Source organism: Lynx canadensis, chromosome B4 (assembly GCF_007474595.2).
Source record: "Lynx canadensis isolate LIC74 chromosome B4, mLynCan4.pri.v2, whole genome shotgun sequence".
Taxonomy (NCBI): Eukaryota; Metazoa; Chordata; class Mammalia; order Carnivora; family Felidae; genus Lynx; species Lynx canadensis.
Window position 1 is genome coordinate 119,037,315 of NC_044309.1, and position 27,435 is coordinate 119,064,749.

Sequence of the window (27,435 nt, forward strand, 5' to 3'; positions counted from 1 at the left end):
TGTCTCTCTCTGTCCCAAAAATAAATAAAAACGTTGAAAAAAAAAAAAATAAATGGACTTTGACTTTGTTCCTCAAGTGTGGAATGCTGCTGCAGCAAACACATGCTGTAAATGAAAAACTGGTTTTTCATATGGGTTCTCACAACAAGAATACAACTGCTACTACCCCTCTCCTTCCTCAGCAGCTGAGAATAGCTGAACACCCTGTGGACACATATTATCTCATTTAATTCTTACAATAGTTGTAAGTGGTGGGTACTATTGTTAGTTCTGTTTTACAGATGAGGAAATAGGATTAATTCTTGGCCAGACTATAGGTCTAAGAAGTGCTGACCTGATTCTAAAAGCTACACTTCTAAACAGGACACCTGAGTTTTAGTTCTTTGCAGGGAGGCTATATGGACACAGGTATGAATGCTGCCAGACAATCTGCGAAAAAAATTTCAGAGTGCCTTTCTTAGATCTAACTTTACAAAAAAATGGGGTTGATTTTAGGCACTAATAACATCCATCCCTTCTTCCCCCACAAAAAATAGGGATGAAGAGAAAAAAGTGATTATTATTCTTTGAATATCCACCCACCTTTGACTTTGTGACTTGGTTAATTCTCAATGATTTATGCCAATGGAGAAAAGATACAGATATAATGCACATTGACAGTGTTAATTTATTCCTTTTTTTTTTTTTTTTTTTTTTTGGTGAGGGAACAGGTGGTGGTGCATAGGGACCACTGGGCTGGGAACACTGCCTTTTTATATTCAATTAGAGCCACTCACTGCTCTCGGGAGCAGGATCCCTCCTGACACTGACTTGCCGAGGAGTCTCAGTGGCTTCAGAACCAGACTTTCACTTTAGGTTGCTATCATAAGTGGGAAATAAGGCAGGGAAAGTGGTAGAGTTCCATCTAAAGGACTCTATGCCCTTTAAGGTTGCCTTCTATTGCCATGTACTTTCATATTTCATAGTCTCATAGTCAAAGAGGTTGAGGGCCATTTTCAGGTGGAGAAAATGAGAAACAGAATGACAGCTACAGCTTGGCTCCACACACAATATTAACTTAGTTGTCAGAGGTCAACTAACATCATCACCACTACCACCAACAGTTTTCTGCACCAAGTTCCCACTTTGTTGGATAACCTCTGCAACACAAGTCCTAAATACTTCTCGCCAGGAACTTTGAGCTACCCTGTATATTCTCACGGTTTACAAACAGGCAGTATGGATGAAGGAGGTCAAAAGGTACAAACTTCCGGTCACAAGTTCTCGGGAATGTCAAGTCTAGCACAGTGACTACAGTTAACAATATTATGCTGTATATTTGAAAGTTGCTAAGACAGTAGATCTTAAAGTTCTCATCACAAGGGGAAAAACTGTTTAACTTTGAGGTGGATGGATATTAACTAAAGCTACTGTGGTGATCATTTCACAACATACACATAAATCATTATGTTGAATACTTAAAACGAATATAAGGTTCTATGCCAATTATATCTCAATAAAACTGGAAAAAAGGGGGCTCAGGACTTTTAATTTCATTAAACAGATGAGAAAACCAAGAAAGAAACTCGTTGCAGAGCTGAAGTCAGAAGCTGGCATAGGTCTCATTGGTCAGGACAGTGTGCTTGACTGGACTGTCCTTTTCTGTCTATGCTTTGTTTGCTGGGACATACTGGTGGCACAGTACTATCAGATGCTGTCACACAGTCCGCCAAACTTGTCTGCCTGCATTTCATCATCTCTGCTTCTCCAGTTTAGTTCCTCTCATGGCCCACATTCAGCCAAGAAAGCACAGGAAAGAGGGAGCTTTGTCTCCCACATCCACCACCCACCAGCATCATGACTCCAACGTTGCCTGCACATTCCTGAGCCAGTCTGTGCCATACCACGTGCTGCATGCTCAAGATTACAGAATTTGGGAGTTGCACGTAAGAGCAAAATGAGCATGGTTAAAAATACCAAAGACTGCAAATATATTCTTTATAGAGAAATGAGAATTAGCAAGTGTCTAACAAGTCATGGCTTTTAATTCTATTAAAAAAAAAAAAACCCTTTCACATTTTAAAAGTATTAAATGAGGTCCTTTCTAGATTTTTACAATAAATCTGATAGTTCCACAGAGAATGCATTGAAATCTTTCTGATTTACCCCTCTCATTACTTAGAAATCTAGAATGAGTGAACAGTATATAGAAGATGACAGTTTCCAAGTGGCCTTGGTTATATCTGTTTCTTACCTATAGTAGATTCTAAGTAATGGAAACAGGCTTAGAGATCCTAAAGTATAACATTTCCTAAAGTTCTGTAGAACACCACCCATGCAAAGTGCTCTCCGAAAACAGTTCCATGGTCAGGTGAGCTGGGGAGACGTGGCACAGTCCACCCCCTCCTGGTATCTGAGCGTATTAAAGGCTTGACAACGTCCCTTAGTAAGTGAACTATGTTAAACTCACATGGTAGATTTGTAGGGGGACTTGGGCCTTCCTTCCCAGATTTCTATGGGAAAACACTCTGAATTTCAAATCTAATTCCCCATAAATTGAAGTGTTCTAGACATCACTGAATTTTCTTGATGGCAGATACTCATAAAAACATTGTTTTGACCTGTAAAAGCTTTGCAAGGTCAAAGCAGCAATAACTTTGCAATAAAAATGTATATGTATTCATATATATCAGCTAAAAGATAAAATGTATACTTACAGCTTTTTTGTGTGTGTGCAATTTGAGCAGCCCAGGGGAATGACTCATACCAAAAAATTTTAAGGCTCCAAGACTAGACTGAATATTGAACTGCCCTATATAAAGATACAAAATCCATGCTCAAAGAGGCTCTTTTTTTTTTTTTTTTTTTTTTTTTTTTTTAGTGCAAGCAAAGCTTGTTGTGTCTCAAAATTGCTCAAAGGCCCTGGTCAAGTCTGGTGGCCTTTGTTACTATTTTTGAAGTTAGACAAACTGTGTTCACCTAGAGAGGATTAAAATGGTGGATTTGTGATAGATGATGAAAATCCTTTGGAGCTGATACCAGCCAGAATCCTAAGCCTGTGAATATCTACAGTAAATCAAACATCTGGGTGAAAAGCTAAAAGATCAAGCAATTCTTTGCGTGCTTTCCAAATGTATCAGGGCCATCATGAAACTGAAACTAGACAGTTGCCTATCTTCCCCCCACATTTCACCTCGGTATTCTGGCATCACACATACAATTGCTAAAAACTCAAGGGGGCAGATGACCTATAGGTATCATTTTTAGTTTGAATATAGGACAATATTTGGGGTATGATCATAAAGGCCAATTATATGTTACTTTAAGAACTAATTTAGAAAGAAGTGCTGCAGTACTCAATGAGAGGCTGGAATTCATCCCGAAGAGTATCACAGTATTAATGTTGACACTTAGTGAAAACATTGCATGAAGGCAATATACCATTATAAGGCCTGCAGAGTCAATATTTTCTTTCTCTTGTTTCTATTTTATTTATTTATCACTTCTATTTTTTCAGTTCTTTTATAACAGCAGTGGGAAAACTCTAGGATCATAAATACACTTTTGGCAAATCTATTTTATGTCTTTTAGCAGAAAGAGGGCCAGGCTGTCAATTGTGATGTAAACAGGCAAGGAGAGGGAAGAGGTAGGGAAGGAACATTGAACACCTGTTATTTAGGAGGCACTCTCCATATGTTCCTTCATTTCAATCCTGATGAAAACCTGTGAGGTACAAATCCCTGTACCCGGGTTTATAGACAAAGGAAATTGAGGCTCAGAAAAGTCCTACAACTTGTCTAAGACCAGGGTGCAGGAAGCAGAGCTGGGGTGTGAACCCTGATCTGCCTGTTCTTTCTATGACACTAATCCAACTCCCATAGTGAAAGGTATTTCATGCAAATCAAAATATGTGTGGATAGAATGGAATTTTGCTCTTTACAGAAACAACTGCATTTCACAAGAATGGAAATTATGTTTAAGGCACCAGAAATCTAATGCTGAAATAACTTTAATCAACACCATTGATCTCATGTAAACAAACACAACCAGAGATATTCAAAAGCAGCTTTCAAGGGCTTTGCTTTCTAGTCCTTACTATGATCACATCCCACTTCCACATACCTTCCAAAATAGAGGGAAGTTTTTAATAGCACATGAACATTCTTTCCTATTTTCGGTCTTCAAAAACTGAAAGACATGTGCCACTTGCTCTGAGCAAATGCTCTGAGCATGAGCCTGATGTACCTTAGAATGGTGTACATTTTGGATTATGGTGGTCGTTGGTCCTTCAGTGTTAGCCAGAGATGAAAAAGATTGTTCCAAGAAGTTTCACCCATGACACAGAACTATGGGCCGGCCTCCCAAGAATATATTTATTATATTGCAGTTTCTGTGTAATTATTTAAATATGTATATTTCAAACACACTGAACAGGGCAAAACTGTCAAGTTAAAGTGACATTTTAGGATTCTTCTGATTACAAATTATTTCATGGTTGCAACCATATCTGTTCTCGCTGCTTCAAATGCAGAATGGCCAGTGTACTGTATTAGAGATTCTTAGAGATATCCTCAAGAATTGGTACCATACTGAGGGTATCTATTTATCTTAGTGGAACACTTGTTTTCTACCACTGCTTTCATTTTTCAAGTTTGTAATATAAGGTCTAATGTTTAGTCTAATGACAAATAGGACTATAAGTGGTATAATATAAGTATGTCATTACCAGACTAATTCTGAATAAGCAAATGAACCAAACCTTGGTGTTCTCAATTATAATTTGTAGGTATAAAAACTGTTTGACTACTTTTCAATATAGAAAACCACAAATAATGTATAAGGCACTGAAATTTATTTTTCTTCCTAACAAATCTGGACTACTATGCCCTACTATTTAAAAATGGCCACCAGAGAAACCAACAGACATTACTATGTTTTGGAACCAAAGAAAGAAAGGGATTTGTCAAATATGAAAAATCAGGTTAGTAGTTGAGCAATAGCAGTTCAGATACCAAGGAGAAATAGAATTCTAAATTTAATGGGTGAGTGAAAATATAGAAAAAGCTCAGAAAAACTTAATCTGCAAAATACCTTACATTAGGCATATCTGAACACTTGATAAACAAACCAAGTATCTTAACTGTAAGTTGAGCTTTCAATAAAATGCAGGTGTACTGGGGGAAATATTTAATCTGTTCAAAGATGGTAGTTACTCACCACATCGAAGGCAGTAAACACATGACAGTAGTGGTGATTGGACTTCAAATCTTTTGTGATATAAGCAAATGTTGAGAGGTCTTCTGGGTCCTGGGCAGCACAGGAGATATTACGAATTTCATGCTCGGCAATTATGTTCTGGAAGAAATGACATAAGTGACCATTATTTTCCTTTGCAAACCAGTAAATTTTAGAACCAAGGCAAATGACTTGGGAATCAGTTGCCTTCCCCCTTTCTAGAATGTTCTAGACCAGCAACATTCAAGGTGACCCAACACGCTATCTGTGGGTAAATGAATACCAGATCTGGAAGGAATGTTTTCATTTAATTAAAAACAACCTAATATAGTCATATCCTGGAGCAGTGGTTCTCACCAGGTGCTGTGAGCAGAAGCAGTCTGGGTGGCAGACACTCCTTAAAAAAATAGTAGTTATGAAGCATTTTAGTGTTTTGATTCCCCATATACACCTATAGATAGGCAGTCCTGCCTTCTGCTAATTCTGTCTGGAAAGGATCACCTGCCACATTCTGCATGCTGGGAGAAACTCTTCCCCATCTTGCTGCTGTCTTGTGCCCTGCTCCTACTGCCCCAGAGCAAAGGCAGGTATAGAAGGAAACGGGCAGGTGGAAATGTCAAGGTGCTATCTTTAAAAAAAAATTTTGGGGGGGGTGTCTGGGTAGCTTAGTTGGTTAAGCATCTGATTCTTGATTCCGGCTCAGGTCATGATCTCAAGGTTGTGAGATTGAGACCCTACTTGGGATATTCTCTCTCTCTCTCTCTCTCTCTCTCTGCCCCTCCTCCCCACTCATGCTCTCACTCTCTCTCAAAATAAATAAACATTAATTTTTTAAATGTGAGTTTAGTTGACACTGTTACATTAGTTTCAGATGTACAATGTAGTGATTCAACTTCTCTGTACATTATGCTATGTTCACAAGTATAGCTACCATCTGTCACCATACAATGTGACACTGATAAACAATTCTGAATTGCTTACTCAGAATCAGTCTTGTAATGACATACTTACGGTATTATGCCACTTATAGTCCTATTTGTCATTAAGTCTAAACATTAGCCCTTATATCACAATTGACTATATTACCCATGCTGTGCCTCTTATCCCCATGATTACTCATCCCATAAGTGGAAGACTGTACCTCCCACTCCCCTTCACCCATGTTGCCCATCCCCTCAGCCCCTTCCCTCCGACAACTCTGTTTGTTTTCTGTATTTATAGGTCTGATTCTGCCTTTTGTTTATTCAATTGTTTTATTTTGTAGATTCCGCATGAGTGAAATCCTATCCATTTGTCTTTTTTGGTCTTATTTCACTTAGCATAATACCCTGTAGGTCCATCCATGTTGTTGCAAATGGCAAGATCTCATCCTTTTTATGGCTGTGTAATATTCCATTTTGTGTGTGTGTGTGTGTGTGTGTGTGTGTGTATGTGTGTGTGTTTGTGCACAATCTTCCTTATTCAATCCTCTATTAATGGACACTTAGGTTGCTTCTATATCTTGGTTATTGTTAATACTGCAATAAACATAGGGGTGCATATATCTTTTTGAATTAGCGTTCTCATTTTCTTTGGGTAAATAGTAGTGGAATTACTGAATCATATGGTATTTCTATTGTTAATTTTTTTGAGGAACTCCACACTGTTTTCCACAGTGGCTGCAGCAATGTACATTCCCACCAACAGTTCAAGGTGCTCCCTCCTGAAGACTCTGTGGAGGCTAAGGTGTAGAGGTACTATGAGGGACACAACCACTCTGCATTATTCAGGTCTTAGATTCCCTGCTTGATGCAGGGCCCTGTGGATGACAATACCTTACTAACTATACCCACTGTGCAGAATTATGAGTGGGCGCTGTGGCTATCATTATTATCTTACAGGTGGGGAAGCTGATACTCAGTGTAAGCGCCTTATGCAGGACAGGTGGTAGAGTTAGGACTAAAATGTAAGGTTGTCTGACTGTAGAGTTCAGGCTCTTTCACACACTGTAGGGCCCCTCATTGCCACCTCTCCCTCACTGGTTTAACATAATGTCATTTTTTTCTCTCTAGCATTTCTTCATGGCATCTCCCTGCCAGCCCCCTCATTCCAACGTGCCTCTAAGAATAACTGGTGGGAGGTAAGTGAAGAAAGGTTTAAGTATTATTATCCTAAAGCACAAAATAACCAAGGAGCATCATCTTGGCTGCAAACCCTGCTAGAAATTTCTTTTGATACACAGACGTATTTCAAAGCAAAAAAAAAAAAAAAAAAAAATTCCCATAATTGCGCAATCATTTTTTATCTTATAATATCCCATTTACGTTTTTTCCAGTTGTCATAGATCTAAAACCCTCAATACTTTAGTTACGCTAATTACTTTTTAATTGCACAGTCTTAAATAACCTGTTGGCAATAAAATGTTCCGCGTATACCCATCAATGCCTAAAAATGCTTACAAAATGTCCTTCCCTGCCAGCACCCCCAGCAAGTGCTTCATGGCCCCCACTCTACTGAGCTGTGTGGCTGAGAAGCAATTACAGAATTAACACATAAAAGAAAATTAAATTAAGACATTCTTCACTGTGGCCCTGTATGTTGACACTACACGCAGCACTCTGTCAAAAATAACTCAATTTGAAATTGGAATCCCATAAACAAATAACATTCTATTGCAAGATACAGTTTCAAAATAGAAGGCCATGATCTTCTTCTGGCATTCAGATAGGTTTTCAAGTAGAAAACTAAATGAGGAGCTAGTGAGTCTTAAAATGAATTTAAGAACCTACATGGTGTCAGGGCAACTGGGTGGTTCAGTTGGTTAAGCATATGACTCTCGATTTTGGCCCAGGACATGATGTTGGAGTTGTGAAACTGAGCCCCATGTTGAGCATGGAGCCTGCTTAAGACTCACTCTCTCTCTTTCTCTCTTACTCTTTCTCCCACTCATGCTCTAAAAATAATAAAAAATTAAAAAAATAAAAATAAAAAGAATCTACATAGTCTTCACAGGGATGTTTGCAAATGCTGAGAGTCTCCACCATCATTTTAATTGGGGGCTGCCATGACCTTGGGGAGTGTGGATTTGGTCTCACCTATCCAAGATCCACTATCATCAGAAATCGAACATTCGCTCTGATTTTTAACTAAATTGGCATTTTGTGTTCTTGAGATCCTTTACTAGCATTCGGTAGATTGGAAGATCAACTTCTTGGGAAAGTATTACACTGAAAAACTCCCTGTCATTTTGAAAAAAGTTATTTTTATTTGAGACAGAGAGAGAAAGAGAGAGAGAGAAAGCAAGCCAGCAAGCATGAGTGGGGAGGAGGTGCAGAGGAATAGGGAGGGAGAGAATCTCCATGATGAACTCGGAGCCTGATGTGGGGCTTGATTCCATGACCTGGGATCATAACCTGAGCTGAAATCAAGAGTCGGATGCTCAACTGACTGAGCCACCCAGGAGCCCTGCCCTCTGATTTTCAATGTACTGAATTTCCTGAATCACTTCTCAACTGTCTTCAGTGGTGTGTGACAGCATCATGACCCTGGGCAAAACTATAAAGTAGGTAAAGTATATCTTTGGAGATCTCTCTTTATTACGGACTGCATGTCTGTGTCCTTCCCAAATTCATATCTTGAATTCTTAGGAACCTTGAAATCTTAAGCCTTGATGTGATAGTATCTGGAGGGGTGGGGGGGCTCTGGGAGGTGGTTAGGTCCTGAGGATGGGGCCCCATGATGGAATTAGTGCCCTTACAAAAGAAGAGAGACCTAGCTAGCTCTCTCTGCCATGTGAGGACACAGCAGGAGGATGCCCTCTATGAGCCAGGGAATGGATTCTCATCAGACACTGAATCTGCCTCCAGTACTGTGAGAAATAAATGCATATTACTTAAGCAACTCAGGCCATGTTAATTTGTTATAGCAGCCCAAATGGACTAAGACATTTTCCCTTTCTTGCCATTCCCCCAATTTTCTGGAACCCCCCACTTCTGTTTTTCCCAGGAGCCCAGGGCTGTCTTTTAGCTGCCCATTGAGACTGCCCTCTTCTGTGTTGCTTCATGTTCCCAAATGAGCCTCCTCTCCCACTACTGAAACTCTGTTGCTATGATCTAGAGGGAAGGTGGCTAATACATGTATTCTATATTTCATTAAGAATAACCGATGTTTAATCATCTTAACTGGCACTTTAAAAATATGCTGTTAATTGAATTCACATTGATGGCTTGTGTAGGGAGGGATTGTTGAACAGAACTTCCTGATCTTTCTGCAAGGCCAGGATGTGGTGAGCTCGAGCTCTCACTGTTGAAACACTGCCACCACTCTGCATGGTCTACCTTTGCAGAATGATGAGGCCAGTTCCCCATGTGTAAGACGCATCTAAGGGTAGGACACCACAGCTGGAGACAGCATGGAGACTGGGTGGCTGGTTTCCTCCTTGGAGAAGATGTCTAGGAGGGACAGATTTTTTTCTACCTCCTGTTACATATCAGTTGGTGGCTCCTCCATAAATTAAAAGCAGACGACAACATAAGGTACAGGTGATGTACCTCAGTTTAAGATGGATTCCTTTTATGTTGCTCAGCCTTCATACCTCAGCACATTCTAAGGAGACTAGCACTTTGAAAAGACTCAAAAGAAGGAGTGAGGAGGGGCTTATCCTGCCCCTTCCTTGGGATAGAAAGTTTGGCAGCCCAGTCCCTTGCAACAGGGAGAGATTGTTTTTCTGGTCTGTTGCCTTTCATCATGTTGAGAAACAGCTAAACAGGTGCCTGGCTGGTGGGTGTAGAGTAGAATTGTCTGGTCTAGCCAATTAACAGAGAGGTTCTAAGAAGGGCGTGTGATGCTGAAGTGATACAGCCAAGAAGTCAGCTTCCTCTCCCTCCCCCCACTCATGGCTATGACAGGCAGGCCTTTCTCCTGAGTCTCTTCCTTAGGCCTGGCCTTTTCAGAGAATGCAGTGCCCCTGCAGAGAAGAGGTAAGACATAAAGGGAGCAGCCCCAGCCGAGGGCTGCCTGGAGGGGACCTGTAGAGAAGCTGATGCAGATAAGAACAGCACACATGCTTAATGGGCTCTTAATCTGACTCTGAGCTTTTTAGAGGGAGAAGTATGTGCTATTAAAAAAAAAAAAAAGAGCACTTGTTTAGGCAAATGTTCTGAATTATTTTGTGCTTAAAAAATAGCATAAGCCCTGTTTGAAGTTGGCATTCAAAAAGCAAACAAACAAAAAACAAACTCCAGCACTGCACTGTTCCTAATTTAGCTTGATGGGAAGATTGAGGAGGGGGTCAGAACAGGAAGGCAAAATGCAACCCATTCTTAGCCAAGCATTGGATATGGGGACTGTGTCACCTCTTGCAAAACCCTGCTGGTCTCAACACAGGTCTGTAACCAGTCAGAGACCTCTGGGCCAAATGCCATGCTAGAATTATCTCTGGGCTATGGATCTACAAAAAGTTGATGTGCTTCATCTACAACATTTAAGGACCAGATCTATTCCAAGTTCTATTTAGAAAAAAATTTTTTAATGTTTATTTTTATTTTTGAAAGAGAAAGAGAGAGAGAACAAGCACAAGTAAGCAGGGGACATGCAGAGAGAAGGAGACACAGAATCCAAAGCAGGGTCCAGGCTCTGAGCTGTCAGTACAGAGCCTGACGCAGGACTCGAACTCACGGACCACAAGATCATGACCCAAGCCTAATTCAGATGCTCAACCGAGCCACCCAGGTGCCCCTCTAAGTTCTATTTTTAATTCAAGACTGTTTTCTACTTCTTCCTTCTTAAATCAGGATTAGTGGTTTAAATTGTTTCCTAAGTTTCTAGGCAATAAATACACTTGCGAGTTTCTACCTAGGCATCTGACTCTTCCCCATGAAGCGGCCAAAATCACTTATTCATTGGAGTAAAAGGAAAGTGCTTTGCTGGAGGGCTCATCTATCACAGTCTAATGGGCGGTAATAAGAATGGAAGAGGAGCACACACTCAAAATTAACTGGTGGATGGTGGCTGTGGAGGAACAGAAGATGTGTTAGAAAGTCAATCCTTTTCCACGACCAGCTGGCTGTATGACTGTGGGGCAGTCACTTAACAGAGACTCTGAAGTCTTCCATTCCTCCCCCTGTGCCGTGCAGGATGAACAACCCCCTCTACCTCTCTAGGGCAGAGTAAGAGACATGCAATGGTCAGGAGGAGACTGTCTAGGAATAAAGCACAATGGAAGCATCAGATATGAAAATTAGGTTGTGACTTTAGGTTGTGCCTTATTACAGGCTTAGTTGGCCACTAGTACCTCATGTTGTGAGGTCTTCTAATATGTCTCCACAAGTCCTTCAAGTCAAAGTGGCCCAGTGAGACAACACCTCCCATGGGAGAAATCTCTGGCTTAAACTGCAATCAGGGCTCTGGAGTTTATCACTCTGTTCCTGTCCTGTTATGAGCATTAATCAGAAGTTGGCCTTTGCTACAGAACAAGGTGGCATACGAAGATGCGCTGAGGACACTGCTGGAGTCTAGGTGTCTGAGCACAGCACCCTTCACATCACAACTTGAGAACGGTCCTTCAACAGTGGCTCTTCTATGCTTTCTGGAACCAGTCCTTCAGCCCTGGCTGACGGTAGTGTTTCTCAGCTTTCTGCAGTCAAATCCCACCAATGTAGCCTGACACTATTTCTTTCTTCTACACTTCTAATACAATCTCTTTCCTTTGGCTTCTCACACACCAACTATCAGACCGTGGCCCTGAGTCATCCACTCTCTCCCCATCCACTGCTGGGTCGGGGTAGATCAGTCACATTGCAGGATACTGGGATGGGGACACTGTATAAGTGTCAGTGTTAAAGCCAATGTCCCCCAATTCCTGAAAAAGCCAGGCACATGTTGTCATGGAGAGGTTGGCTCTGCCTGCCACCAACATAGGCACTTTGCCTTTGCTCTAGATTCTGAAAATATGCTGAGGACCACACTACAAGAACTTGGAAGATATGCTGGCCTTCTTTAGTGTTCTAATTCACACAGAATTATCTTCTGCATATTTTTCAGTACTTATAATTCCAGACAACAGTCATCAGTGGGCAGAGATTTATGGCTAACTCATCTAGTTACTGGCAACTGAGGCAGAAGTCTCTCCTTTAGGTTTGGGGGGATCAAGTTCTATAACACTGATGTGTCCGTGAGCAAAATGCAACAGAACCGACAGAGCTCTCTTGCCTGTGGTCATGGAGACTGGAATAGAGAGGATGCTACTGACACGGATGCATCCAGTCACACCACCAGCTTCACAGAATGATAGCCTTAAGACTCTGGAAACTTCTCAGGGCAAATACCACTTGTTTAGAAATTTTCAGAATCCACTACTGCTTAGGTTGTTAATCTAAGAGTTTCAGACTCTTATACTAGAAATAGACTACTATTCATGGTTTTCAAATGCAAATGGGGTAGAGACAGTTGCTCTAGGTTAGGGGAAAAAACCCAAATGCCAAAGCCTTTCTTGAAATTTAGAAACAGTGATAGCAATGAGGTATCGCCAATGAGAGTTCCGTAAAGTTCCAAAACTTTAAAAACCAACTGACTATAATTTAAGGATACAGAAAGTTTGTGCTTCCAACTAATAAAAGAGCAAATAGGTCTGGATTTTTCTGATTAGAATCTCCACAGCTGTAATCCAACAATAGTAACTATCAGCAATATATTGCAGACTTGAAACTATCATTCCACGTAAGGTAACTGACTCTGTGCTTTGGAGATCCACAGCCTACTTAATCATGCTGGGTTATAAGCTTTCTGCTCTGGTTTCAGAACTGTTTCTAAAACTGGAAGGTTGCTCTCCTAAGTAGATCTGGGGAGCCTGGGCTTGTCTGACTGCTGATATAGCAATCTTCTTTGTTACAGAAAACAAATCAGGAAAATCCGAACTGGTTGAATCAGATGCTCAGGTTTATTATAGTTACCCAAGAGTCACTGCCCATGGGACTTTCCCCTGGTGGCTAAATCCAGTTGCCCTGGCCCTAAATTACTACTGTTTAGTTCACCTGTTTCACAACTTCTGTTCCCTTTCTCCAAAGTGGAGTGGGTGTAGGTGAGGGGACTCAGTAGGGGGTCCAGAAAAGAAATGGTATTCATCAATGGGGATCACCTCATTTCCCCTCTTTCTAGAGCTTATCATCTGGGAGGGTACAGGAATAAAACACAAGGACATCTGGGGGTTCTGTGAGGAGGAGCCCATCAAGTTTGACTGTTTGTGGGGAGTGACAGTGGTCACACCCAGGAGCTCTAGTCTAGCACCGGCATTCTGTCATCTTCGCCAAGAAAGGAGCTCTAGAACACTTAAGTGAAATGCAACCCGGCTGTTCACACTTGACCTTAGAGCCCATGAACTGTTTCCACTGTGAGTACAAAGTCACAACAGAGTCACAGTGTGGCCTGACCTTCTTTGTGATTATTTCTTCTCAGAAAACAATACAGCTGAAACCCTCTGTCCCATCTCAAGCGCTGAGAAGAAATGCAATTATAAAATGTAAAAGTCAGAGAACGTGTTTCTTGTGTCAGGTGTTCATTACATATATCGAAAGAAAGGACATGTATACCTCTAGACAAATGGGAGGATGAACATCCTAGTCCTTTAGCTAGTGACAGTTCCTCTGGTGAAGGGGTGATGGCTTTGTTGCATTGTCATTCTATACATGACACCCCCGTAGTGCATTGTCATTCTATTCATGACACCCCTCCCCTTTAATGCATTGTCATTCTATACATGACACCCCCTCCTTGTAATGCATTATCATGCTATATATGACACCCCTCCCCTGTAATGCATTGTCATTCTATACAGGACACCTCCCCACCTTGTAATGCACTGTCATTCTATACATGACATCCCCCCCTTGTAATGTTCTCTAGAGCCAGAGGGAAATGCCATATACTAAGTGGCCACAGTCTATGCGAGAAGGCACCACAGAGAAAGCAAAATATGTATAGGAATCCTAGATCAAGTTCCCCAGATGAAATTTGTCCTTCTGTATACATGTATGAGTGCGTGTGTGTGTGTACACACGTGCATGGGTGTATCTATGGGTGTGCAGAGAGCAGACAGGTGGGGACAGGAAGTGAATAAAATGAGAGATGCTGGGCGTGACGAGACACAAGGATTTTAGGTCACATTCCCAGGGCTGTATCTGGTGTCTAAGGCAAAGAGAGGTGCACTACTCACCTTATTTGTTGCATCAATGAATTTGACTCCTTTATAAGAGACTGAAAGAATAATAGTGGGGACCTTCTTCATTTGCTCTGTAGACTTCTGAAATTAAAATTAGAAAGCTGTTAGAGCGGTTTGTGTTGCATGGCAACTGAAGCACATAATTTCTCCTCTTGGAAGATAAAAATGAGCCCAAGTTAAAAACAACACACACACACACAAACACACACCAAACACATTAATTTAAATGTAGGTCTCCCTTCTCTTGGGCTTAGCTGTGGTTTGGGGTTCTAAACTATCTGTCTTGCACTTGAGGATCTAAAAACAGCCTGTTCTGCTGCCTCCCATGGGTGAAGGAATACTCCTTTTCCCCGACACCAAAGGGAGAAATGGACAGCTCTGTCTCCTACAGCAATTTCAAGCAACGCTTCTTTGATTAGAGTTAAACCATGTCAGTGTTAACTCCAAGGGTGAGTTTAGCATTAGCAAAATATATGCCACTGCTCCCCCTTCTAGTCACTCTTTCTTCAAGGCATGACGTATGTCTGAATGTGTGGTTAAAATAGGGATTTAAAATACATCATTGTGAATTTTTCTCAAACCTGGCCAAATCCATAAGAGCTGATATATTTACAGCACCATCGCTTGTGACCATGCGGGAAACAATACCACCCTACAACAATTAAGCCCTCCAGGAACAGTCTGTATTTTGAGCCACAGCAAAACTGGACAGTCCAGGTAACAACCTACTTTATCATTTAGAGCTGCTAGATTTCCTTAGGCTATGTTCTTATGACGGATGTTCACACTGGCTTAATGTGCCCAGAGTCTTCAGCTTCTATAGTTTTATGCATCTGCAAAAAGTTTCTCCACAATTTAGTATGAGTCTTTTCTGTTTAGCTTTATCATTCATCACGGGTCACCAACAGTCTGTGTACTTCATTTCCCACTATGGATCCTCCTAATAATCACATTAAACATCAAGAAGAACCTACCTGACAGTTAGCCTGATGGGTTTTCCAGATAAGACAGGTGGGAACAAAATAGGAGAGAAAATACATAAAAATGTGAGGAAACCATTTCAATAATTCACCAACAGCATAAAGTCATTAAAAAGTGAATGGAGAATAGGTTTTATCGATACATACAGATGCAGTGAAACTGTTTTAGGAATGGCTGTGGGCTTTTCCAGACCTCGTCTGTCCTTTTGTTTTCTAATTCCCGTTTACTGCATTGCCTAGCCTCACGACCGACACACCAGAACCCTCCACTTCCAGTGTCCCACAACCACCTACCTGTCTTATGGATATTAAGGGAATTGGGAGAAAACATTACCCAATTTTCCATTTTAAAATTCTGAAATGTGACCAGAATTAAAGGCTTTTAGTTGGATAGAGTGACTGAAACTCACTGAACTCTAAAATCATAATTGCATTACATCTTTCACTTGAGCCATGGAAAAGGTGTTTCACATTTTCCTGACTGTTTTGACACATCTTTTGGAGAGCTACTGTACTGGTTTCAAGATGGAGCAAATGGATCAGTAAGAGTGTTACTATTTAGTATTCATTAAGTGTTTCACACGGTATAGAAAAAAAAACCACTCTTGAAGTGCTTTTTAACTAGTTTTAAAATTACCCAAGCTTGTTAGTTTTCTTCTGTGTTTGCCAAAGAGATGCAGATACTTTTGTCTTTTTAATGCTTTATCCAACCAACTTTTAAAAGTGTGCAAGGTAAATCAAAGGCAAAGCTAGAAGAAGTAACGCTCAGTGTGCCAATTTTAAGACAAAGTTGTGGGCTGAGCTCTGTAAAGAGAGAGCTATAGCCGGCTGGCACGGGTAGTGGCTTGGTGGACTGAATGTGTGTGTGAAGAATTCTCTGCAAAGGGTACCAATGGATTTCAACAAATTACCTCCCTCATTCCTTGCCATGAATACATTTCTCTCAGACACATCTATCTATACCATCGAACAATATAAGATTAAAATATCAACATTTCATTTAGTATTAAGAAAGCCCCAAAGGGAAAGAGCAAAACCATTTGTCATTCATTCAGCAATTGAGTGGTTATAGCAGGCAGCCCACTGTGCTGGGAAAGCTCAGAGTCTACTTCAGGGCACGTCAAGCAGACCTCAAGCTGTGTGCAAACTACAGTCTGCAGCAAGTGGCGTCCCGAGTGCGGTATTGAGAAAATTGTGAGCCTGTGTCTCGGCTCAGTGGGAAAGACGGTTGGGAACGAGGTTTGCCATGGGACAGGGAGAGGAAGAGGCAGCACAGGAGCTAGCTACACACCACGTTCCTGGCCTGGTCTGCCACAAAGAGAAGCCACAACACAAATGCTGATAAATGCAACAGTGAGAAACAGAGTGCCTCCAGAGTACTGAGCAAAGAGAGCTTCACTTTGCAGGAGAGAGTAGGGCAAGTCTTCATTATTCATTTGACAAGCAGTGACTGCCTGCTAGGGCTGACTGAGCTGTTCCAAGAGGATGAATGGGGATTTTCTAGGGGCCAAAAGAGGACAAAGGAGGCTTTTTAGCAGAAGAATCAACATACACACACGCCTGGAAATGAGAAATAATGGGGTGGGTTTGGGTAATTGGTGGAAAATGAGGCTGATACAGTAGGTTTGGAAGGTTGTGACTTACTCTGCCAAGTTAGAATTCCCTGGAAGCTTTTAAGTAGGGAGTGACACAGTCAGAGCTGGGTTGCAGAAAGCCAGTGCTGGTGACCAGATGCACTGGAACAGCTAGAGACTGAATGCAGCAAGGCTGGAAGGAGAGGTACATTCAAACAGGAGACCCTAAGCACCCGGGCTGAAACAGAAGTGCAAGCACAGAAGAGGGAGCCATAACTCTGAGGAAGAAGATTCGAGAGGCTCTGCTAACCCATCTGCTACGAAAGATGAGTGAGCGAGAAGATGTCACCGATGAAGAGACCCTCAACTGAGATAAGGGATACTACACAGGAGCATGCTTTTGCATGAAAACCCCTTGAACATTGGTCATCAGGTGGAGATGTCCAGTAGGAAATTAGAAGTAAGAATCTGATCTGGAAATCCATGTGCACAGCAGGGGTGCCTGAGGAGATGAGGTGGCTCAAGGAGTGAACAAGAAGAGGGCTAAGAATCTCCTGTCTGGGGAAGATAACCCTTAAGGAGTGGGGAATTAAGAGTCAATGAAGCTGAAACAGAGTTGGAAGGTGCCTGAACACAGTATGGCAGAAGTCAAGGGGCAGATTCCTTAGAAGGTGGGAGCCGTGCCCGACACCAGGAGGGCTGAAAAAAGCTAAAAATTGAAGCCCGACATCATGGCTGGCAGGCAAAGCGGCTGCTACATGTATTGGGTCTTCTGGGCAAAATCCTGGGCTTCAGCAACTAGAAAAAGTTTGTTGCTGATTTTATTAAGAGCAGCGCGAGGAGGAAAGAACACAGAGGGGTGTGCAGTGATTGTCAGCGAGAGGGAGCGGAGGGCTGGGACAACAGGCAGGCCGGGACACGGGCTCTCAGGCTGAAATGAGGGCATCAGCGATGATTTCTGTCCCGATACAAGGATTCTACGTCATACGCTCAGACAACATGGACAAAGAAGACAAGAGAAAAGGTGGTCATTTTTTCTAGGTGCCAAGAGCCCCTGCTCTCCCAGCTGAAGGCCATGCTGGTGTGCCCCTGCTGCAGGCTGTGTGGATGGCAGCGCTGGGGGTGGCCACACAGTCCAATCTGGAGCCCAAACCGAGCTTCTTTCCCACTGCGCGCCGTGACAAGATGATGATGGACCCTGGCTGGCTGCAGAGTCACTCTGGGAGCTCTCCAACGTAATGCCCCTTCTTTAAGGCATTTAAAATTCTAGGAGATAGAAATCCAACCTGTTTTAGGGGATTTTCTGTTGGTGTACTTTGACAGAGCTTTCAAAGAGGTCTTTTCATACGCTATTTTAATGAAAGGTTGAAGACGCATAGAAGAAAGCTAATATACCGAGTCTTCAGGGAGAATAATCAGGCAAGAAATCCAATAAGCGCCTACTTCATTTTGTGAAGGCCGTACAGATACTGAAATATGAGCAGGGCTCCAGTCCAATCACAGACAGCCCACATCCCGCCATCTCCATTTTCTCTTACGTGTTGAAATTATTGTTTTCTTCTCCTTCCCAGGGACGGAGGCACCTAGTCTGGACATCACTGCTCAAGTTACAAAGCACTCAGCTGCAGGTGACACTGGTCTCTATGACTTATCTGCAAGCTTTGCTGCAATTCTGGTAGTTAATACTCCCATATATGTACATATGTTAAACATTCAAGCCTTATTGATCTGTATAAACAGAATTCACTTCTTCAGGCTCTTTTCCCAGTGAAATGCTCAGGGCAAACCTTATGTTATGGTTCTCTTTTGTTTCCAGTTGTTTTTTTTTTCTGCACCATATTCTTGGTGGACTTTCTGAGCCTTCCCTCAAGCCCTCAAGTTCCCTCCCCTTCAGTACCAGCTTTATAGGAGAGATTCGCTTGTAATGAGGACCTCTGGATACCTGAGCAGCTGAATACTCATGGGTAATGCCCAAAATTAACTTAACCTTCATAGCATCTTGCTCTCCTGCTAAGAGCATTACAGTGATATTCAATTGTATTTTGTTCAGTTTCCCAAAATAAGATTATCATCCTTTTATTACTCTAACAGAAACAGTATTTAGTTATAGAGGGAAAATACCTACCTTTCTGAAATCCAAAATAAAGTGCAACTTTTGAATCTTAAATGCAAAGCCAGCTTTACATTTAGCACTTGGGTTTATATTATCTGTAAGCATTTACACAGAATACAGACTGTAATGTCATATCTGGAGGTGGGCACCTGAGATACTGTAAAGTAACTGAACACTTTTAGAACCTTTTTTTTTTTTTTTTAAGAGGGATTGTTGGACACACCAAGGAAAGTAATACCATCTTTTAATCTTTTTATCAAGTCAGAGATTGCTGTTGGTACTTTTATTTTATCCTTATAGCATGCCCCGAGAAGGGACAGTTTCTCCTTTTCTAATGCAGAGTCAACAGTCTGAGAATATCCTTTTGAGACTGCAGGGATGCTCTGGTCTCAGAGCATGGCTTTCGTAAGTGTGAGTGAGAGCAAAGAGGTTTACAACAGGGAGCACTTCAGCTGTGAGCCGTAATGTTGCGTTGGAGTCCGGAGTGATGTTTATGTTCCTAATGAGAGTCATTTGTGCCCCATAACCAGTACAGAGAGGGAACAGAGTGAGGCGGCCCATGGGGAAGAGATCACCAACCCTTCATTCTTACAATACCCTGCTCATTTCCAGTGTATTTTAAACGCAGACTGGAGAACAGATTTCTGGATGGGCTACTGCCATCCAGCTCACAGTATATTTTTAACCTACACATGGCTACCCTGAGAATGCTTTCTAGTTAGATATTCAGCGCTGAGTCGTAACTATTAATTTTGCCATATAATATTTTCTTTAGATCATTTCAAAGCTTAATTATTATATTCAGTCTCAGCAAGTAAATTAAAATAGGATCAGACAATTATGTTTGGTAGCCCTAAGTGCCTTTCAAATGATTTAAAAAATGTAGAAAACAAGCAGTGTTGTATTTTGTATTTAGTGATACTAATTATGTTGCGGAGGTTCTAAGAGATAGAAAGCAGACCACAGATCGGCTATTTGAAATGCACCTTTACCCTTCAGAACTCAGTTTCAACGTCATTTTCTGGGAAAGCCTCGTGTGGCCTCGCAGCCTGACAGGATGGCCACCTCTTAACCCCAGGTATGCCCTGTGAACCTCTGCCGCTCTCCCTTAGGGTTCGCTGCCATGGGTCTCAGGTTTGTCTCCCTCACCATACAGGGAGTTCTTGGAGGATGGCCCACATCTTTCTTGATTTGTCTCTGATCTCCCCCATAATGACTAGCACATGGTCTCAGGTTTAGCCCTATGACACTGCCATTTTTTATGGGTCAAAAAAATGGCGAAATATCAGCAATTTCATAGGGTTCAGTCTAACAGCTGCTGAAATCCATAATTATTAAGTGAATGAACAAACGAATGAATGTATGGTAACGAGCACAAAGTCAGCTTTATAAAGAAGAACCACAGTGCCAGCCTCTCAGTGCACCAGGAGCTCAGCAGACTTTTCAGAAAGCCCTGGTGCCCAGAGCCAGGCACGGAGGCCTTGAAAGAACCTGGAGGAGAACCACAGATGTGATTAGAGATAAGCCAGGAGATTCCTATGGGATGGGAAAGCCTTACCGACCTTGTGATTTGTCAGCCTCAAGGAGAGAAGGGTTAGGTCTTCATTTTTGCAATAGGGAACTGGTTCAAATTGCAAGTGCTGAGAAGGAAAGACTTTTTGAAACAGCAGGAGGTGGGGCGCCTGGGTGGCGCAGTCGGTTAAGCGTCCGACTTCAGCCAGGTCACGATCTCGCGGTCCGTGAGTTCGAGCCCCGCGTCGGGCTCTGGGCTGATGGCTCGGAGCCTGGAGCCTGTTTCCGATTCTGTGTCTCCCTCTCTCTCTGCCCCTCCCCCGTTCATGCTCTGTCTCTCTCTGTCCCAAAAATAAATAAACGTTGAAACAGCAGGAGGATTATTAGGGGCAGCTGCGAAGTTTTCCCCTCTGGATGTCTTTAAAAATAGTCTGGACTCTTATTTGTCACTGATGACTTAGGGGTAAGTCTCATTTGGCTGGGAAATGAGGCTAGATGACCTCTCAAGGGCTTTTCTGGCCAGGAGAAGCCTGACACAAGGCCTGGGTGAGTACAGAGCCTGGTACGACCATGTGACAAGAGCAGACGGTGGGCAGGCAGCCATTCTAACTACTCCCTTGGCACAAGACACGGCTATTGTACTGCCAAGTGTAACTCACACACCCTGGCCAAATCTAGTACAGCGCAAAGCGATGCCCTCTATCTCTACTCCTCTGGCCCTGGCTGCTTTCCAGGCACCATGGCAGAATGATTCCACCAGGGCAACCTAACTGCATGGCAGACTTAACAGGAATGCCCAGTGGACCAAGGCAGCTGTTCTCAAACTTTCGTGGGCATTGGAATCACATGGAAGGCCTGGTAAATAACAAATCGCTGGGCCCCACATCTACAGTTTCTGATGCAGTAAGTGTTATGAACTGAAGGTCTGTGATCTCCCAAACTTCTTATGTTGAATCCTAATGCCCAAAGTATTAGGAGTTGGGGCCTTTGGGAGGTGCTTAGGTCATGAGAGTGGAGCTGTGAATGGGATTAAGTGTGCTTATAAAAGGTATAAAAGGGTCCTCTTCCATCATGAGAGGGCAGTGAAGATGGCCATCTATGAGCCAGGAAGAGGGCTGGCCAGTGTCTTGACTTGGGGACTTCTCAGCCTTCAGAACCACAAGAAATAAATTTCTCCCAGTCACATGGTATTTTATTATAGCAGCCTGAAAAACTAAGACAGTGAGTCTGAGATAAGGCCTAAGACTTGCACTTATAACAATTTCCAGAAGCTACTGCTGTTACCACAGTTTGAAAAATTCTGTTCTAAAAACACAGTTGATTTTGGGGGCCCCTGGGTGGCACAGGTGGTTAAGCATCTGACTCCTTGTCTTGGCTCAGGTCATGATCTCACAGTTCATGAATTCAAGCCCGGCATCAGGCTCTGTGCTGATGGTGTGGAGCTTGCTTGGAATTCTGTCTCTCCTTCTCTCTACCCTCCCCTGCTTGTGCGTGCTCTCTCTCTCTCAAAATAAATAAGTTAAATAAATAGTTGATTTTTGATTGAAAGTCACTGTCAGAACTGTTCTCTGCTGCTATGCATGTAAACTCAGTTGTACCGCATCCTACATTAATTCAGAGAGAAGCTAATTTATCAAAACACACTATCCTCCACTTGACAAGTGATTTCCAAAAATCCTTAGTTAGCACTTAGTTACAGATCTTGGTCTTCAGAGCAAATAACAAGAATTATTAAACTTCCATGGTTTCTCAGGGACTGTGAAAGTAAAAAACATCCTTCACATAAAATAAAGAGTTCAGGTCATAAAGATAGATTCTAGAGGTACTTCTAGAATAGATGTTGATCAGACAGAGCTGACAGGCCCAGGGGTAATGCTGAAGATGTATGGTTTCTCATAAAAGTTCCCCAGTTCTCCCTCAACTAGGAGCACATCCCAGGTATTAAGTATATACCTTGAGAGACGTGACGAGCAAACACCAACACACTTTCGTGTACTGCTTCAGAAGTGTCAACTGGAACAAGGTTTTAGAAGGCAGTTTGGCAATTTTTACCCAGAGTTTCAAGATGTGTATACTTTTGACCTAGCCAGTCTATATTTAGTGGCTAATTCTAAGGAAACAATCAGACCCGTTGCAAAAGATGTAGGTGTAAGGATGTTGCCCACAGTGTTGGTTATATTTTGAAAAGATTCAAAATGACCTAATGACCAACAAGGGGAACTGGTTAAATGAGTTTGGTTCAGTTATTGATTGGAATATTGTTCAACCACTACAAATAATGTTGAAGATAAATATTTATTGGAACAAAAATATTTTAAAATATGTTATGTTAAAATAGATTAGAAAATAGAAAACAGTAGGCACAGTATATTCCTATTGCTTTGTAGAAAAGAGATGCCTATGAATGCATGATTAATTAGTTTGGAGGATTACATAGGAACAAAGTGTTAACAGAGAGGTGTTTACCATCTCTGTGTGATAAAATTACAATTTTTTTTAATGTTTATTTATTGATTTTTGAGAGAGAGAGAGAGAGAGAGAGAGTGAGTGAGGGAGGAAGGAGAATCCCAAGCAGGCTCTGTGCTATCAGCTCAGAGCCCGATGTGGGGCTCGATGTCATGAATGTGAGATCATAACCTGAGCCGAGATAAAGTCAGATTGCTCAACCTACTGAGCCACCCAGGCGCTCCCTTTTTATTTCTCCTTTCCCTATCTATGTTTTAAACTGGATAACAATGAATGTTTATTACTTTTATAATAATAAAATGAGAAGTTTTAAAAATGTATATTTTTTTTAGTTAAAAAGCTAATTGTATGGGAATGTAAACTGGTGCAGCCACTCTGGAAAACAGAATGGAGGTTCCTCAAAAAATTAAAAATAGAACTACCCTAAGACCCAGCAACTGCACTACTAGGTATTTATCCAAGGGATACAGGTATGCTGTTTCGAAGGGGCACATGTACCCCAATGTTTATTAGCAGCGCTACTGACAATAGCCAAAGCATGGAAAGAGCCCAAATGTCCATTGACAGATGAATGGATAAACATGTGGTATATATATACAGTGGAGCATTATTCGGCAATCAAAAAGAATGAAATCTTGCCATTTACAACTATGTGAATGGAACTAGAGGGTATTATGCTAAGTGAAATTATTCAGTCGGAGAAAGACAAGTATCATATGACTTCACTCATATGAGGACTTTAAGATATAAAACAGACGAACGTAAGGGAAGGGAAGCAAAAATAACATAAAAACAGGGAGGGGGACAAAACAGAAGAGACTCTTAAGTGTAGAGAACAAACAGAGGGTTGCTGGAGGGATTGTGGGAGGGGGGATGGGCTAAATGGGTTAGGGACATTAAGGAATCTACTCCTGAAATCACTGTTGCACCATATGCTAACTTGGGATGTAATTAAAAAATAAATAATTAACAATAAAATTTAAAAAACTTAAAAAAAAGCTAATTGTAAACATGTGAAAAAACACACTGACTTCTCACTTATGATAAGTTCAATCCATCACTTATAAGAACAAGTTAAGAGTGTGTTTGTGTGGGGCCGCCTCGGTGGCTCAGTTGGCTGAGCGTCTGACTTTGGCTCAGGTCAACATCTCACAGCTTGTGAGTTCGAGCCCCATGTCGGGCTCTATGCTGACAGCTCAGAGCCTGGAGCCTGCTTCAGATTCTGTGTCTCTCTCTCTCTCTGCCCCTCCCCCACTCATGCCGTGTCTCTGTCTCTCAAAAATAAATAAAAACATTTAAAAAATTTAAAAAAAGAGTGTGTTTGTGTGCACATAGGTATGGTCATGTTGAACTTATGAAGAGACCCACTGATAAGCTCCTTCTCCAGGAGACACTGCAGTACAGTGAATAATAGCACAGAAGGGCATGTTTGGATTCCTGTCTTGGCTCCACTGTGTGTCAAGATATTTAACCTCTATGTCTTAGTTATTTCATCTGTAAAATGGGTATGTTAATATAGCATCGACTTTGTAGAGCTGTGAGGATTACATAATCCAGGGCCCAGCATGTAGTGAGCATCAACAAATTTTAGCCATTGCTCTTATTCTGAGGATGGATGCTTTCACTTATCTGCTTTCCAAAGTACATCCTCCCACTGGCAAGAGAGAGTAGAAGTAAAGTCAACATCTGTGAGCATAAGTGAATAATCTCTGGGCTACATGCTAGGATAGTGGTGAAATGGTGGTTCCAACAATGAATATTCAGCAGAGCAATATATCTGGACCAATGACAATGGACTCAGTATGTTTAGAAAGAGAGCTTCTGTGGGCGTTAAAGGCAGAAGAGGACCATGAAACCTTTCAGTGATGTGCAATAGTGAGGGTGTATAAAGATGATATAGGATGAGATGATCAGAATTGTTCAGTCTTCCTTTGGGAGGACCCCTAGGAAATCACTCACAAAGCAAAAGTACAAGTGAGCAAAGCTTAGCAGTGAGCAGTTAGAAATGCTGTTGCCTTGTGTATACTGTTATTTTAATATACACTCATATTTATGGGCTTAGACCTGTACTGACCTGCAGTACTTGGGAGGGAGCAAAAAATGAAATATTTTATTCCTCCCTGAAACTTGGGCAAATGGAGACTTTTAAAAAAACAGCTGTTTGCACATTTCTTCCAAGCCTGGTTCCTAAGTAGTAGTCCCTGAAATGATTTCTGGAAACCATCCTAATAGACCGGAGTTGTAGAAGGAACTAAACATGACTTAAGTTTTGAGTCTCTTCTTTTTCTTTTTAAAGCTTCTTTTTATTTCTTTTGAGAGAGAGAGAAAGAGAGCACACAGCAGAGGGGCACAGAAAGAATTCCAAGCAGTCTCCATGCTGTCAGCATAGAGTCTGATGCTGGGCTTGACTTACAAACCACGAGATCATGACCAGAGCTGAAATCAAGACTCAATGCTTAACCGACTGAGCTACCCAGGTGTCCCCAGTTTGAGTCTCTTGTAAGAGCATAGAGACAACATTTCCATCTAATTCTAAAATCTGATTTCAAGCATTCCAATCCATTCTCCAACATTATTATTTTTTTTGACAAGCACAGGAAAAAGACAGTCTTCACACTTCAATCAAGGTACATTTGGAAATTTATAGATTTGAAAATTCAACTTTAGAATTGTTTCTAGATTGGAAGTTTAAAAATGAGACAAGGTCAGGGGAATGGACTCAATAAGAAACCTGAACTATGGTGTCTGAACTATCTAAGCCCTTTGGGAAATAAAGATTCCCTAATTTAAATTTGCCCCATCTGCTTACTCCTGACAAAACATATATACTCCTATTTTGCATTGAGAAGGCGGATTTCTACCTGATTGTAGTTGAAAACAGGTATTTTTCTTTTCTTAAAAGAGAAATTGCCTCGAGCACAAACACCTGTGAACAATACTCATCATCAACTATGGGATTAGAGAAAGATTTTAGAGTATGAAATTGAATATAATAGCCTACCTTTTATAGTAGCAGATGTTTCCTAAAAGTATATTTAATTAGGGAAGTGACTGAATACTGTATATTAGTGATAATTATACCCTGAAGCAAAATTCGGGGCTGGGGGATGGGGTATGTGTAAGTCTCGGGAGGCAAAAAGGAATAGTAGAACGTCATCTGGCCAGAGCAAATCCTTCATTTGAGCAACCACTGTGCGTCTTAGAATCTCTGAAGTGGGAATTACTCATACCAAAGAGAACACTGAAAGGCCAAAGCAACCTATTTATTGCTTTGTAAAGTTCAGTCCTGTGAACACATTATTTAAAAGAGGCAAGCTAACTCCCAATCGATTTAGGAACAAGTTACTTCCCCCAAAATATAAAACTGCAAAATTACATTTACCATCTTATCAACAGTTTCCCATCATTTTCTCTTCCTCTTGGTGATGGCCTTTAAAAACTGGAACTAAGGGGCACCTAAGTCAGTCAAGTGTCCGACTCTTGGTTTTGGCTTAGGACATGTTCTCAATGGTTCATAAGATTGAGTCCCATGTCAGGCTCTGTGCTGACAGCACGGAGTCAGCTTGGGATTCTCTCTCTCTGTTCCCTCCATCAACCCCCCCTCCCACGCATGCACACACTCTCTCACAAAATAAATAAACATTTAAAAAAATAATAATAGAGTGCAGGATTCCTAAGTTTTTGAATACTTTCTTACATATTGTGAATGCAGAAAACCAGGGTAATGACTGCAATACTGACATTATAGTTGAGTAAAAAATAAATGAAATAATCCAAAGCAAATCTATCAATTTACTTGTTCAAACATTTTGGAGGAAGAGGTCAATGTGTTTTGAGGTTTTAGTGAACTAGACCCTTTACAGGCATCACTTTATTGATCACCATCAAAACCACCCTAAAGGTAGCTATGTTATGGCAGGCCCTGGGGTGACAATATACATGGTTCCTGCCCTCTAAGGGGCACGGGGCATGAGCAACCAGGTTTGTACAGTGGTGACATGAGGTGTGACAGAAGGAAGGTTCTGTGTTCCATGGGGAGCATTTTGGGGGCATCATATTCAGGATCCCAGAGCTAATGCTTCCCCTCAGGATCCTTTCAGAAATGAAGCCTGTCTCCGAGCACAGATTTAGCTGGAAAACCTAACTAGTAACATAAAAGGCAGCACTAAATGAATATGTTCAGATCAAATAGATACTTCTTACAACTTCTCACATGTTACTAATATATGTTTTTAGACTTTAATTTTAACAGAAATGCCTGTAAAGCTGTCACAGTAAAGGTAATAGGCAGCCAAGTTGTACTACTGAAGAGCGAAATAATTCACAGAAATCATTCGTCCTAAAAGTATGCCTCAATATCAAGGCATATCTAATCTCTTGGGC

General features: G+C 41.5%; 1 protein-coding gene across 1 annotated transcript in view; it reads right to left on the reverse strand.

Moving 5' to 3' along the window:
- Window positions 1-27,435, reverse strand: part of ANKS1B (ankyrin repeat and sterile alpha motif domain containing 1B) — a 448,876-nt gene that overhangs the window by 23,158 nt on the left and 398,283 nt on the right. Inside the window, 3 exon segments of the mRNA XM_032594029.1 lie at window positions 5,197-5,334; window positions 14,402-14,488; window positions 15,382-15,393. Of these exon segments, the coding sequence (XP_032449920.1) occupies window positions 5,197-5,334; window positions 14,402-14,488; window positions 15,382-15,393 (237 nt within the window).